Raw genomic sequence first — 15,977 nt, forward strand, 5'->3', positions numbered from 1 at the left:
AAGATGGTTCTGAAAACTTTACCAGCTACAAAGTGCAGCAACCAACATGGTAAAAATAATATCCTTCTTGTGTATACTTCAGGGAAAGCTTGATTTTCAGGGATGTTTGGATGATGCTGATCACATTCTCCGTAAGGCGACTGGCAGCAGTGAACAAATTGAGTATCCCTCAAATACCATAGAGGCTATGTTATCAAAAATACTCCTTTTCACAATTCAATAAAGGAATAAAACCATTTCCAAAGTCAAACAAAATGTTTTTAATACTGTAGTTTTAGCAAGAACATTTTAACAAAGAATGTGTACTTTTAACTTAATATGGTACAACAGAGAAACTATACTTAAAGTTTCCATTATCTAACATTCTACCATATATTGACTCTTTTCTGTCTCATTTTAAGAGATCAAAAAAGCCAAGCGGAACTGTGATTTGTTTTTAAAAAGCATTGATTGATAATACATCAATTATCAATCAGCTAATGAGGGGGGGGGTCATTCGTTCACACTCCGAAATTGGTCTTTTATGGAAAGGACTTTTTTTTTACATCATGTTAAAAAAATGTACACAGTTCTCCCCCAAAACATAATATATATTGAGTTCAGCTTCAGTAAATAAAGCTTAAAATTTATAAACACAATTGAAACAGCCTCATGTTGGACAGTTTCAGTGATAAAACTGGGCATGTTGTAAGGACACGCCAGCGAGAACCTTTATGTTCATTGTGCCACAGCTATATTGTCATAGCTAATTCCTTGACCAAAGAAACAAACATGTTAGTTGTTCTTTTGGGAAAATCATTCCTGTATGTGCTTAAAAATACTTATTTTTTTTACTCTCTCTCCTGCTCCCACTCTGGGACCTGAAATGATCGGTCACAACCGGGTCTCGTTTGGCAAAGCTCGCGAGAAACCTTGGCAATCTGAAATTCCGGCAATTCTGGAGACAGGAACAGCCAACTGCTTGAAATCATCATCCAGGTTTTCAATGCTACCAGTCCTGTTCTTCATGCAGCACTGAAGGCATCAAAGGTCAGAAGGGACTTCTTCCGTGAATTATATAGTCTTTGAATAGTGATCATTTTATATATATTTATATATATATAATATATCTCCCCCCAGTCGTAATAATTATCTTCAGTACATAATGGTAGGTTTGATGTATGTTCTGTTTTCTGGACAAAAAGAGAAAAAGAACACATCTACTAACACCATGCATTCCCTTTTCAAATGTTTACATTCTGAATTTAGATTGCCATTTATGACTCATGCAAATGTTACACACTTTAAATACAATAGACTATGCTTGGTGGCCCAGCGTAGGACATTAGACTATAGGAACAAGGTAAGATGGCCAGGAGTTGCCTTGGCAAAGGAAAGAACACCTCCTTCTGCCCATGAATGGAGAAAACTCTTGAACATTTCTGGGCTTCTTGTATGACTATGGTTCCTTGCATGGCATCTCCAGGCTAGACTACACGTTACTCCTTTTCATGAATTTTCATATGTTCGCCACAGCCACACAACAATTGCAAGAAGTTGATTCTTTTTTAAAAGTGTGTGTGTGTGTGTGTGTGTGGGGGGGCAAATGGTTTTGGAACAAAGAAGTACACGAAGAAGCGTACAGTAGATGAGTGATAGGCTTGTGAGTGTCCTGCATAGTGCAGGGGGTTGGACTAGATGACCCATGAGGTCCCTTCCAACTCTATGATTCTATGAATGCCACAGGGGGAGGACAGACTCCTGCCTCACTACCAAGCTGTTTTCTTGTATGAAAACCATCTGTGCAAGGTGTTATTTTGCCAATTTTGCTGTTCCACATGCATAGATATTCCACATGGAGCAGCCAAATTGGTGAAATAACGCCCTCCCCCTTGTGTAATTTTCCACAAAACTGCTTGGGGGGGGGGAGGCGGGAGGCCCCTCACCCTCCATGGTGCCATTCCAAGCCTATTTCAGAGAAGTACTTCCCTACAGCTGCTGTACATGAGAAGGAAGGACTCCCTGGAGAAGAGCCTAATGCTGGGAGCGATCGAGGGCAAAAGAAGAAGGGGACGACAGAGAATGAGGTGGCTGGATGGAGTCACTGAAGCAGTCGGTGCAAACTTAAATGGACTCCAGGGAATGGTAGAGGACAGGAAGGCCTGGAGGATCATTGTCCATGGGGTCCCGATGGGTAGGACACGACTTCGCACCTAACAACAACAACAGCTGCTGTACAGCTGTGAGGAGCATGTGCAAATGTGCGGAAACGCGTAAAAAAGGTAGTGTATGAGAATGAAAAGAAGCTTTGCGTGCTTCCCACATGGCCATAGCTCCTTTCCAAGTTAATAAAAGTTAGGACTGCAACGTTTAGTCAATGACTTGGTTAAATCAACCCATTAAAAACATCTGATTGATTTAAAAGGTGCCATGATTGCACTGAATAATAATTTAAAAATGTAAAATTGTTTTAATAAAGGTACTTAGGAAAGCTGCAGCTGGCAAATTCTATCAAAGATGGAGCATTTCCTCCTGTAAGTGGGGGTGAGGAGAGAAACAGCTCTCCTAAGATCCTGTTGCAGTAAATACAGGCATACATGATCTCAAAACAGAGAATTGTTTTCCTCTTATGCAAATACATGCAAATTTAATCCATTAATCTACGAAACCTAATAGAATGAATTAAGGTTTCTTTAATTGAGTGACAACCCTAATCAAAATAAAACTTCTGCTAAATCAACACCCCAAATTGCTCTGGCAATGCCATCATGGCTCTACACAAAGCCCTCTGCCTGCCTGCCAAGAGAGGGCTTGTTCACGACTAAAACAGAATTATTTATTCTTTAAAAAGGCCTACATGGCAATAAATAGACCACTTGTTTGATAATCTGCTTCCTGCCCAGGTTTTCAAACACAAGCCAGTGAGGTTTAGTGGTCAGAGCACTGGAGCCCACTGGGGAGATCTGGTTCTGAAGCCCATTTGGCTCTGGGCCAGTCCCTCCCTCCCAATCTCAGCCTCCCTGGCAGGTTTGCTTTGAACATAAACGGGATGCTGCCTTAAGCTCTCTGGTGGATGAGTGAGACAAAAACACAATGGATAGAATAGAATAGAATAGAATAGAATAGAATAGAATAGAATAGAATAGAATAGAATAGAATAGAATAGAATAAAGTAGAGTAGACTAGAGTAGAGTAGAGTAGAATAGAATAGAGTAGAGTAGAGTAGAGTAGAGTAGAATAAAGTAGAGTAGAGTAGAGTAGAATAAAGTAGAGTAGAGTAGAGTAGAGTAGAGTAGAATAGAATAGAATAGAATAGAATAGAATAGAATAGAATAGGCGGTTGAAAGACAATTGTAGAGAGCCCAGGAGCATGTGTGTCAAGTTGCTTCTGGGGAACCTGTGAATGAATGACCTCCAAAATGTCCTGTGGTTTGCTCAGGTCTTGCTCAGGTCTTGCAAACCGAGGACTGTGGCTTCCTTGTTGGGAGTCCGCCCATCTCCTGCTGAGTCTCCCACTTTCTCAGTTGCTGTCAACCTTTCCTAGCCTTGCTGACTTTTTCCAGGGAGTCTTATCTTCTCATAAAGTGACTAAAGTAGGATAGCCTACGCTTGGTCATTGGAGCTTCAAGGGGGAACTCAGGCTTCACTTGATCAGGAGAGGTGTTACGCAGGGCAAATAAGCTGCCCTGAACATGAGTGGCATCTCCATGGGAGCATGAAACAAGCTGCTGCTAGAGCAGGGGTAGGCAAACTGTGGCCCTCCAGATGTCCATGGACTACAATCCCCATGAGACTGTGGCCCTCCAGATGTCCACGGACTACAATCCCCATGAGACTATGGCCCTCCAGATGTCCACGGACTACAACCCCCGTGAGACTGTGGCCTTCCAGATGTCCACGGACTACAACCCCATGAGACTGTGGCCCTCCAGATGTCCACGGACTACAACCCCATGAGACTGTGGCCCTCCAGATGTCCACGGACTACAACCCCCATGAGACTGTGGCCCTCCAGATGTCCACGGACTACAACCCCCATGAGACTGTGGCCCTCCAGATGTCCACGGACTACAACCCCCATGAGACTGTGGCCCTCCAGATGTCCACGGACTACAACCCCCATGAGACTGTGGCCCTCCAGATGTCCACGGACTACAACCCCCATGAGACTGTGGCCCTCCAGATGTCCACGGACTACAATCCCCATGAGACTGTGGCCCTCCAGATGTCCACGGACTACAATCCCCATGAGACTGTGGCCCTCCAGATGTCCACGGACTACAATCCCCATGAGACTGTGGCCCTCCTGATGTCCATGGACTACAATCCCCATGAGACTGTGGCCCTCCAGATGTCCATGGACTACAATCCCCATGAGACTGTGGCCCTCCAGATGTCCATGGACTACAATCCCCATGAGACTGTGGCCCTCCAGATGTCCATGAACTATAATCTCCATGAGACTGTGGCCCTCCAGATGTCCATGGACTACAATCCCCATGAGACTGTGGCCCTCCAGATTTCCATGGACTACAATCCCCATGAGACTGTGGCCCTCCTGATGTCCATGGACTATAATCTCCATGAGACTGTGGCCCTCCAGATGTCCATGGACTACAATCCCCATGAGACTGTGGCCCTCCAGATTTCCATGGATTACAATCCCCATGAGACTGTGGCCCTCCTGATGTCCATGGACTACAATCCCCATGAGACTGTGGCCCTCCAGATGTCCATGGACTACAATCCCCATGAGACTGTGGCCCTCCAGATGTCCATGGACTACAATCCCCATGAGACTGTGGCCCTCCAGATGTCCATGGACTACAATCCCCATGAGACTGTGGCCCTCCAGATGTCCATGGACTACAATCCCCATGAGACTGTGGCCCTCCAGATTTCCATGGACTACAATCCCCATGAGACTGTGGCCCTCCTGATGTCCATGGACTATAATCTCCATGAGACTGTGGCCCTCCAGATGTCCATGGACTACAATCCCCATGAGACTGTGGCCCTCCAGATTTCCATGGATTACAATCCCCATGAGACTGTGGCCCTCCTGATGTCCATGGACTACAATCCCCATGAGACTGTGGCCCTCCAGATGTCCATGGACTACAATCCCCATGAGACTGTGGCCCTCCAGATGTCCATGGACTACAATCCCCATGAGACTGTGGCCCTCCAGATGTCCATGGACTACAATCCCCATGAGACTGTGGCCCTCCAGATGTCCATGGACTACAATCCCCATGAGACTGTGGCCCTCCAGATTTCCATGGACTTCTGGAGGGCCACAGTTTGCCCACCCCTGGGCTAGAGCATCAGCAGCAAATGGTTTGGGAACAGTAAGGAGTGGCACCCCCATATGAATGACTTCTGCTCCCACTTGCTCCAGGCACCTGTGCAGTGGCAAGTGTGCTCTCTCACCCACTCATTTGCACTTCCACTATCAACTTGTGGTCAGCATGGCTCAGCTGCAAACTGGGAACAGTCCTTTAAAGAGCCAGAATGTGAAACAGGGCAATCGCCCATCCTGCGCCACTTTGAAAGTAGAGCTCAGTTCTTCCCGCTTCCCATTGGGGTGACAGGTGTAGCATCTGGACACAGTTCCCTCCCCACTTTGAAACAGGTCAGAGTATGTTTATTTTTTATTTGGTTTCAAGGGGGGAAAAAACCCAAAAAAGAATGTGAGTCATGCTCAGAGTGAGTTCTGTGTTGTCTGGATCTTGTCATTTCATTTGGGGGCTTTCTGGATTCCACGCAGGGGAAAACAGTGTAAGGTAGCGATCCCCAACCTGTGGGCCGCGGACCACATGTGGTCCTTCGACTAATTGGAGGTGGGCCCCGAAGGACGCCTTCTCCCCCCCCCCCCCGGCCCTTTACTTCATCCCCCCCAGCCCTTTACAACACACTTCATTGTTGTGGCGTGTCTGTATCTTATTTTGAAGGGATGTTGAAACATTACCATAGCGATCAGAGAGTGTTAGGGCAGTGGTTGAGAGTTAGGAGTAAACTACCCCCCCCCCCCACTGGGCCTCAGTAAAAGGTGTTGAGTGGTCCCCGGTGATAAAAAGGTTGGGGACCACTGGTGTAAGGGACCAGCTGTGTCACACATACGGTTCGTATGCAAGAGTGCATGTCCCATGATGCCATTAAAATCAGCATCTTCCCCAAGAGAAAGGAGAACCACACATTTCAGAATATCTTTGCCCCACCAGGGCATTCACTACCTGACAAAGCAAGAGGGGGACCTCTTCTCTTCTCCTTTCTTAAAATAAATTGTGCAAACATGCTCGTTCTAAGCATGGGGGGGGGGACATTTGGACACTACAGAGCTGAAACAAACCCAAATCTATCTGCCTGTTAGTGAGACAACAGATCTAAAATTTAAGCAGTTGTACCAGCAGCTCTCAACACAGAGGGCCGTGGTAAAACGATCAACCCAAACAGCATGTGCAGAGTAATGACACGCCTCCCGCGCCTGTAGTACACCAGCCAATATCGAATCTTCACAAGGAAAGGAGCCGTATTGAGCTGCTAACAGACACGGGTCCTTCCAGCCATCTCCACGTTTTGCCACATTTCAATTTCAAAATGCATTTCAGCCATAATATGAGTGATTTATCATTTCACAGGAGCTGTCAAAGTAAACTCCTAGATAAAACAAAAACATCTGGAACCATAAACAGGCGAGTGCGGGAGCTGAATTTTAATCTCCATCCAACATGTTCACTTCATTACAAACAGGAAACAGCTAATTAGTAATTGAACGTTTCATGTTTTTAAGAGGGCTTGTGCTCTCCAAACAGAGATGATCTAATACGGAGCGTGGACGTAAACACGGATCGGGATCTTGCCAGAGGAATGTTTAGGAGCCTGGGAAACTCCAACTAAAAGGCTGCTAGACAAACTGGGCCGTGATTTACATTGTCTTTAGAGCTCTGAGTCCCAAGGAACTGAAAGACAAGAGTTTGTGTATCTTGCTTGGAAGAGGCTGTGACTCACTGGTAGCTCATGGTCCCAGGTCCAACCTGCAGCATCCCAGTTAAACGTCGTTAGAAAGGAGATGCCGCGAAATTCCTTCTTCTACCCAAAATCTTAGACTGCAGGACAGATTAGACAGAAGAGGCTGTGACTCACTGGTAGCTCATGGTCCCAGGTCCAACCTGCAGCATCCCAGTTAAACGTCGTTAGAAAGGAGATGCCGCGAAATTCCTTCTTCTACCCAAAATCTTAGACTGCAGGACAGATTAGACAGAAACCAAGCAAGATGGACCAATATTCTGACTTGCTCGAAGGCAGTGGTCCTCAACTTTTTTACCACCGGGGACCGGTCAACGCTTGACAATTTTACTGAGGCCCAGGGGGGTAGTCTTTTGATGAGGGACGTCGCTGCCTGAGCCCCTGCTCCACTTGCTTTGCTGCCGGTGCCCCTGATTTCCCGCCACCCACTGGAGGGCGCTGCCAGCAGCAACTGCGTAGTGCCACGCCGAGGGGGAGCCCCAGCCTACCACGCAGAGGCCTACCATGCAGGGTTATTGTGCAGATGAAACTGAGGTGGAAGTTCTTTTGCCTCCTGTTTCATCTGCACAACAACCCTGTGCAGTTGGCAAGTGTTTCATCTCCACAACAAACTGCGTGGGAGGGCTTAAATGTTTCTTCTGCACAACAACCCTGCCAGGGGAGCTAATCTTTATAGTCTGGAGATGAGCAGCAATCCCAGGAGATCTCCAGGCCTCACCTGGAAGCTGGCTGTCTCTGGTCTGGAAATATTCCTTGAGGTTTGGAAGTGGTGCCTCAAAAGTGTATAATGCCACCTAACCAGCAACATAGCACCCCCTGAACTATTTCAGGTCAAGAAAACATTACAGAGAGGAGATAAAGTTGCCAGATTGGTGTAGGTTAATGTTCTGGAATTCCACACTACCTAGGTGTGCATAAACCTGCTGTGTAACTCTTAGGGTTGTCAGCTTCCAAGTGAGGTACTAAACCAACACAAAATCATGAACTAGCACCCACTGCTAGTAATAATAGTACTAGTAATAATAATAACGGAGAAAATAACAGTCTAACAGTAAACAATCTAACAGACCCATGGTTGGTCAGATCCGTTGTATGGGCTCAAGGAAGGGAGGTTCAGGGGCCCAGTAGATGGTTTTAGTTGACCTCCTCTGGGAGCTCATTCCGATAGGTGGGGGGCAGGAAGGAAAAGTCTCTGGCCCTGGTTGAGGTCATGCAGGCTTCCTTGGGGACAGGAATCACCAGGAAGTTGGAATTGACAGAGCGCAGAGCTCTTTTAGGGGTGTAGCTAGAGAGGTGGTCCCTTAGTTGCACTGAGCCCGGCCTTGAAGGTAATTACCAAAACCTTAAGCCTGATGCAGAATTCAACTGGTAACCAGCACAGTTGTTATAGAACGGGCTGGATGTGGGACCTTCATGGTGTTGCTGTGAGGACTCTGGCCACTGCATTCTGGACCAGTTGCAGTTTCCGGATCAAGGTTAAGGATACGCCTGCCCAGAGCAAGTTTCAGACCATGGAGAAAGGAGATCAGCCATTGAAGGGTTGTCCCCTGAATTCTGGAGTTGGCACCACAATTCTGGAATTTTCTCTTTCTATCTAATTGGTTGGCACCTGGGCCCCAAATCGCCCTTATCTTTTGCTCTCTGAATTGTTTTATGTATTTTTCTGATGTTAACGTTTGTGATACTGTTGTTGACAATAGTTCCTGTGGAAGACTGCAATTCTCTTGCAAATTCCAGTTCCTTATCAGCCTGCGTTCAAAGTTCCTCCCTGCCTTAGCAACTGCAGGTTTGTAATGAGGTAGAAAAGCCATTGGGAGGGAAGAAGGTCTCTCTGATCATCTCCAATCGCAGATATTCCAACCTGAACCGGAAGTTAATTCCTCCTTTCCTGGATGTCCACAAGCCTAACTAGCCACCTACACTGTGAAGGTCTGCAGTCCCTCTCATCAAAATGTCCGCTTTTGTGTCACGTCCCCATCTTTCTTGAGTTCCGTGATCCTTACGAAATGTGTGAAACAGACTGAGGGGCCCAGTTTGTGCGATTTATTCCCTTTCCCTTGTTTTTTGAAGGGGACGCATGCTTCAGCAGGATCACATACCACAGTGTGTATAGGAGCCATGCACGCCTCCTCCTGCTCTACCACAAAAAAGAGACCATTGCATCCTATCACTCCATTCAGCTAGGACAGGAGTGGTGTGGTGCTCATGGCCCCCCCTAACATCTTTTCACTATGGGTTTTTGGAAAGTAGGCTGGGCCAGGTGAGACTTTTGCCCTGAAGAGAGGCTGATCAGCCACGGAAGATTTGATCGGCTGTAAAGATTTTTTTTTTAAATGCTGTTTTGGCGGCAGCTGCCACCACAACACAACAATCTGTGTGACTGAATACAAGCTGCTGCAACAATTTTGTGGCTGGCTCTGCCTCTTGTGGCAGCCATTTCCTAGTTGTGCCCTTATTGCTTGGTCAATTCGTAAGAGACCAGGGTTGACAGGATGATATTCCTTCGCTCCCCATCGCCACCCCACCCCACTTGTTTCAGAGCATTATTCCTCAGAATGATTAGGGGGTCCTCTAAACAGATTTCAGATTGCGACACTGGTGACTTCATCGTCCACGATTTCTCACCAAAAGCAAATGCTACATGAAAGCCCAGGGCTTTCTGCACTTACTTTGTTTATTCCATTGTCAATCCTGTTGAATTCAGATCGATTTGAACTCGGGTCTTCCTCTCTCCCCCTCCCCATTGAAACAGGAAATTGTTCTGCACGTGGTTAGGGTATTTCAGAAGGGGGGGGGGGAGCCAAGCCTCTTTCTTTCTTTTCTTGAGGGGGGGGAGAGAAGCCAAGCAGGGAGCCTCTTTCTTTTATTGGGGTGGGGGGGAGAGGATCGAAGAAGGCAGAGAAGGGAGAAAAAATCCAAGACCGACAGAAGTTGAGAGAAATTAGGGGCTTGCCACATGGCCACCTTTGGCCAATCAGGGCGTCTCTACCACGGAGGTTCAAAACAGCCTGCTTTCCCAATCCGAATCTTGAAATGTTGAGGTTTAAAAGCGCTCTAAGATATCACATAATAAAGGAAGGGTCACTCCGGATCAATCCTTCTCGCTGCAGAAGGAAAATTTAAATCGCCCAAAATCAAAACAGAAATCGCATTCTGTGTAACAGCAGGGACTGAATCGACCTGGGATTGGAATCAAAGCTCTGTGCAGTTTACACCCAGGTCTTGGATACGATCCATTTTTAATACCAAGAGTCAGGAGTTTATCAAAGGCATGTTTTAAAGCATATTGACCTATCAGTGTTTGGCTTTTCTAAAACTCATTTTAGGCCCTGGGAGCCATCTCAGAAAAACCCTCCTAGTGCCTAAAGCCCTTTCTGACAATGACAGTTTTTGCAAATGGGTCACCCCAGTCAATCTTTAAAAAATCTTGAATGTGAAGTGATCGTTCTCAGACTTCTGTTATTTCATTCATATGTGCAAGTCATCCATCACTTGATGGTTCACTCATCACTGGATGAAATACCCACATGAACAAACTCTATGGTGTGTTAGATCCACCTCCTCCTTCCCTCCTAAGCAGCTAAGAAAATTAAGCTTGTTGGAAACCAGTTAAGAAGAAAATAAGACAGGGTCAAAAATTCATTCCACATGGAATGCTCAGTACCTATCGATGTTTCCATTTTATAGCATTTTTACTGTATTACATAGTCAAGATTTTAAATAAATCTTTGGGCTATAAACGTATTCTTTTATTAGGTTTATCTCATAATCAAATATTCATTTATGTGAGCTTCATTCTATTAAAAAATGAAATTAGACAAAGGTGAGCCAAACTGTGGATTTACAGTAGTTTAAAGTATAATTTAATTCTCCAGGGATAATATTGACAATATAAAAGGGTATAAATGATATTCTCTAACACTAAAATATGCTTATGAGCCCCCAGTGCATGATAGGCTGTTTTACAACCTATCGTGAAATGCATGGCTGCCTTAATAAGCAAGACATTTAGAAAGGGGGTTTTTCATACCACTACACTGTGTAACATGAATAAAGATCTCACAGCTTCGCCTGTGAGCCAAATCCTACGTTAATGATGGCAATTTCCCTTTCGGATGATATTTTCTTTCCTAACAGGGTAGTTATTACATGGCATAGACGTCTTCCTCCGTTCTGAGTCTGGAATCAGGGAAGAGAAGAAGGCACACTAATTTTGTAGGCAGGAACCCTAACCCTCAGCATATGGCTCCATCGGCAGATGAGACACATTTGATGTCACACCACAAAAGTCTGTATGCTGAGCTGACATGGCAGAAGTCTCTATGACCTATTATGCATGGCAGCAGCCACACTTGGCTGCCGCCGTTCTGTTGCGGTGGGACAAAAAGCCCCGCCGTTCCCCATGTATGCACCGGGGAAAGTCTGGAAGCAATGGCTCTGCACATACCATGCGGGGCTGGAAGCGCTACGCAGCTGCAGTAGTGCTGGTGTGGGGGATTGGGGGCATGGGGCCCCCACTGCACAATGGTGGGGAGCAGCATGCTGCTCTCCCACCATGGTGGGGGTGGGGGGACGCCCCTGTCAGCTCCGCAGAGCCGCAGAGCTGGCAGGGGCAAGAGGTATCCCGGCAGGGATGACGTAGGTTGGGGGAGAAGCCGGGCCGAAAGCCCGGCTCCGCCGATTATGTACAGGGCTAGCCCGACCTAGCCTTCGCCTGACAGAGTTCTGCAGGAGTGCGGGGCAGAAGTTCAGCTTGTTTTCCCTTGCAGCCTGCAAGATGAAGCTCTTAGACAAAGCCTTTGTTAGGGACCAATGGCCCTTTAACATCTACTGGCCCTCCCAGACAAAACAACCCCCACAAAGACACACAGCCTAGAAAGCTCTACAAATGGATGCTGCTGTTTCTAAATGCTGCTAGTTTGCTAATATGATTTATATTGTACTAGTAAAAAAGCCCATTGTATAAGAAATACAATGGGCGCTAGCAGGCGGGGGCAGAGCGAGGGACAGGCGAGTGTAGGGTGAGGGAAGGTCACGTACCCAAAAGAGGAGGCCTTTTGCAAGGGCGGGCGGCGGCGGCGCGGCATCCTTGTCTCGGCGGCGGGCCGGGAAAGGAGTGGAGAAGGGAGGCGCGCAACTGCCAGCAGGGGGGCTCCCTTGGCCGGCGGCCTGACATTGGCAAGGGAGCAACTGTTGCTCCCTTGTCAGCAGGGCGGGGATTGGCCCAGCCGATGGTCTGTCCGGAGGAAGGGGCCAATCGGCACCCTTCCTCATCCTGGACAGAGCCCGCCCTAACTCCTCCCCCTAAGCCCTTACGGCTTTATTTAGTCCGCGCCGCGGGCTGTGTTAAGATAGTGATATGAAGGGCACTGGTGGTAGTAGTCCTGAGGAGGCACGCGGGTACCTCCTGCGTGCTGGAGAGTGGTGAGGATGGAGGCGGATTCCTGGTGGCAGCTCTCGCGGTAAGGAAGGTATGGATGGCATCAGGGTTGGGGTGGAGGGGGCAGGTGGTCGGCGGGGGCAGCAGTTCTTGGCGGTGGTTAGCCTGCGGGGAGGGTGGGCAGATGGGCGGATGGTGGGCCATGGCAGAGGCAGAGAGGATACGTGGCCCCTGCTCAGGGATATAAGACCATCTGATTGGTCCTCAGTGGGGGAGTACCCCCTCAGAGGTGCCAAGGGAATTATTGATGGTGCGGCAACTTCTCTGATTGGCCCTGGGGGGAGGGCCCTCCCCACAAGGGCCAATTGGAGGCCCTGTGGCTGCTACTTGTGGCACGCCAGCTTCTCTGGGTGGCCCTGGGGGAGGGCCCTCCCTCTCTGGGCCAACCAGAGGGCAGGCACGTGGTGAGAAGTATGCCAAAACACATCGGTGGCGGCATTAACATAAATGTATATTTGGATTTTAATGAGGCTTTATTTCAAGACTTGGGTTTTTAATTTTAATAAATATTAATATTTAATTGTGCAAGACGTTTTACCCTACAGAGACTTGAGCATACTTTCCCTATTTTGACCCTTTTTTGGGGGGTATGTTGTGAGAAGTAATTTGCATGTTATATTATATAAGGTTATGTCGATTTTAACTATTTGTTCACTATTCGTTATATCATGTACACCGCCCTGGGAGTTTTGGGAGGGCGGTATAGAAATTCAATCAATCGATCAATCAAATAATAATAAACAGCGACTTGCCAGTGTGACAGCTGTGAGCTGCTAACAACAAGGATCGCATCTTGCTAATGACTCTTCTATGGCTGGGGGTTCCACAGCAGCCTGTCCTACCAAGAATGTATTGGCTCTATTGGTTAAGGACATGCCAGAAACCTATACTGTTTCTGTTCCAGTGGTCAACAAGAAATCATCAGGAAGTGACAGGGGCAGACAGAAGACACCTGCATGGCACCAAATGTTCCCTCTAATGCCCCCCACTGAGCAGAGCAGTTCACATCCTGAGCAGAATATCACGGATGCAATGTTAAAATGGGAAATTTGCCAAGCCAATTGGGAGCCCTACGTGGCTCCCAATTGCTGTTGAGCATGTATGGTTCAGTGGTTAAGAGCAGTAGACTCTAATCTGGAGAACCAGCTTTGATTCCCCACTCCTCCTCCAAATACAGCCTGCTGGGTAATTTTGGGCCAGTCCCAGTTCTCCTAGTAAGAACTCTCAGTCTCACAGGGGGTCTGTTTTGGGGAGAGCGAGGGAATCTGCTTTGAGACTCCTTAAGCGGGGGGTAAAAACCTACTCTTCTTCCTCCACATGAAGACTGCTCAGTGACCTTAGGCACAGTTCTCCCAGAACTCTCTCAGCCTCACCTCCCTCACAGGGCGTCTGTTGTGGGGAGTGGAATGGAAGGTGATTGCAAGCCTCTTAGTTAGAGAACAGCAGGGTATAAAATCCAACTCTTCTTCTTCCTGTGTTAATGAGCAGCCACTCACATGCACAGCACTGCCTGGAATCTTTATATTCATCTTGCACATTTACAGGTATAACAAATGGGCTACTTCGTACCAACCTCAGGTGCAAAAAGGCATCTCCAAAAGGTCCAAACAGACCAGAACATGGGTATGGCAGGAGCATAAGGTTCACCACTGATTTCCAGCATGCACATTCAAACTTCAGCAACTGAAGACCGGCAAGCGCTTAATGTTTGATCAGACCTCCATTCTGCACATATTGGATAATGCACTTTCAATGTGCTTTTGCAGCTGGATTTCCCTGTGCAGAACAGGATAATCCACTTCTAAAGTGCACTGAAAGTGTTCCACACAGGGATATCCAGCCGCAAAAGCACATTGAAAGTGAATTATCCAATGTCTGGCGCTTGCTGCCTCTCTAGTTTTTCTAGAAATAGTTTTGTATTCCATGCCTTGACTCATCTGCATTATCTACAGAAGATCCCAAACCTATTTTAAGGAATAAGAAGAGGAAGGTCAAACGCTGGGTGGATTCTGTCCTTCTTGGTACTTGCTGCCTCTTGGCAGGGAAATATCATACACAAAAGTTAACTAAGGTATAAACATGCAAAAGGAGAAGTCTCCCTGCGATCATAAAATGATGTTATTTTCTGTTCAGCAGTTCATGTTACTGCTGTTCATGCTAATTAATTAAAGGAGCTGTTGCTGTAATGTGCAAACAGGGAATCTGAGAAACTGAGAGGGCTTTTAGGTCTCCGAGTAAAGTTAAGTCAATCTGGGCACAAGCAATCAAATGTAATGAAATCGCATGTCAGTGCTAAGCTTGCAAAAACTGTGAAGTTTGACTGGGGAGTAAAAGGATTATAATTAGATTTCCAATAGGATAATAACTAAATGGCAGAAAGCAGTAAAGAGAAAATATTACTTTGTTAGCTAATGGTGCTGCTGGTCTGTGTGTGTTTTTTTTTTTATATCAGCGCTGCTTGTAGTTGTGCTAATTTAATTTGCTTTTATCAGCAAAAAAAAGGCACCACTCAAATGGTACTTGAATGTCATTTGCAAAAATCATTGATCTGAAGGTGTACTTAATGACACCCAGTATGTTTGTTTTATGGGAAATGGAGACGGATTGACAAAAACACTCCTGGAGGCTGGTTGCCAGCATGGCCCCTTAAGTGAGTTGCAGTTATCAAAGTAGAAGAGAACTCAAAATGGCAGCTTTCTCAAAACCTGGCAGTCCAACTGCCCCTGCAATACTCTACCAGCAGGGGCTCATGGTAGCTGTGGTCCACGGACATCTGGAGAGCCACAATTTGGCCACTCCAGCGCAGAGTCCGCACTTACTTTGTTTATTCCATTGTCAATCCTGTTGAATTCAATTGATTTGAACTCGGGTCTTCCTCTCCCCCCCCCCCATTGAAACAGGAAAGTGTTCTGGACATGGTTAGGGAGGCTCAGAAGAGGGGGGGAGGCAAATGGAGACTCTTTCTTTGTTTTCTTGAAGGGGGGAAGAGGATCGAAGAAGTCAGAGGAGGGAGGAAAAAATCCTTTATTTTCCTGAGGGGGGGGGGAGGATCGAAGAAGGCAGAAAAAAAAATCCAAGACCTAAATGAATTGAGAGAAATTAGGCACTTCTCCTTTAAGGCAAGTTTGTCACATGACCACCTGTGGCCAATCACGGGTCCTCTACCACGGAGGAGAGTCCAGATTCAAAACAGCCTTTAAATATTGAGGGTTAAAAGCGCTCTAAGATATCGCACAATAAAGGTAGGGTCACTCCGGATCAACCCTTCTTGCTGCAGAAGGAAAATTTAAATTGCCCCAAATCCAAACGGAAATCACATTCTGTGTAGAGGGCAGGGACTGAATCGACCTGGGATCGGAATAAAAGCTCCGTGCAGTTTACACCCAGCTCTAGTTTTTCATAAGGAGGGAACTCAAGCTCAAGGGAACTCAAGCGTGCAGGTGAAGATCAGGGCCTGGAAGTTCTCAGTGTGATTCTCTAGTGTGATTTCTTAATAACTAAATAACACCCTTGGAGATGTCTGATTTAG

The 15,977-nt window shown here is 46.7% G+C and overlaps 1 protein-coding gene and 1 long non-coding RNA gene across 4 annotated transcripts in view; one reads left to right on the forward strand and one right to left on the reverse strand.

Moving 5' to 3' along the window:
• Positions 1-236: 236 nt before the first annotated feature.
• The window catches only part of DACH2 (dachshund family transcription factor 2), a 355,035-nt gene continuing 339,294 nt past the window's right edge, over positions 237-15,977 (reverse strand). For all 3 annotated transcript variants that reach the window (XM_077307556.1, XM_077307558.1, XM_077307557.1), the window contains one exon: positions 237-1,172. In XM_077307556.1, the coding sequence (XP_077163671.1) occupies positions 1,135-1,172 (38 nt within the window). In that variant the 3' untranslated portion in view covers positions 237-1,134. The remainder of the gene's footprint in view (positions 1,173-15,977) is intronic.
• LOC143822435 (uncharacterized) overlaps positions 892-15,977 on the forward strand; it is a 67,577-nt gene continuing 52,491 nt past the window's right edge. Inside the window, exon 1 of the long non-coding RNA XR_013226150.1 lies at positions 892-1,029. This is a non-coding gene — a long non-coding RNA (uncharacterized LOC143822435). The remainder of the gene's footprint in view (positions 1,030-15,977) is intronic.

The sequence above is a fragment of the Paroedura picta genome, chromosome 13 (assembly GCF_049243985.1).
Source record: "Paroedura picta isolate Pp20150507F chromosome 13, Ppicta_v3.0, whole genome shotgun sequence".
In the NCBI taxonomy this organism is placed as follows: domain Eukaryota; kingdom Metazoa; phylum Chordata; class Lepidosauria; order Squamata; family Gekkonidae; genus Paroedura; species Paroedura picta.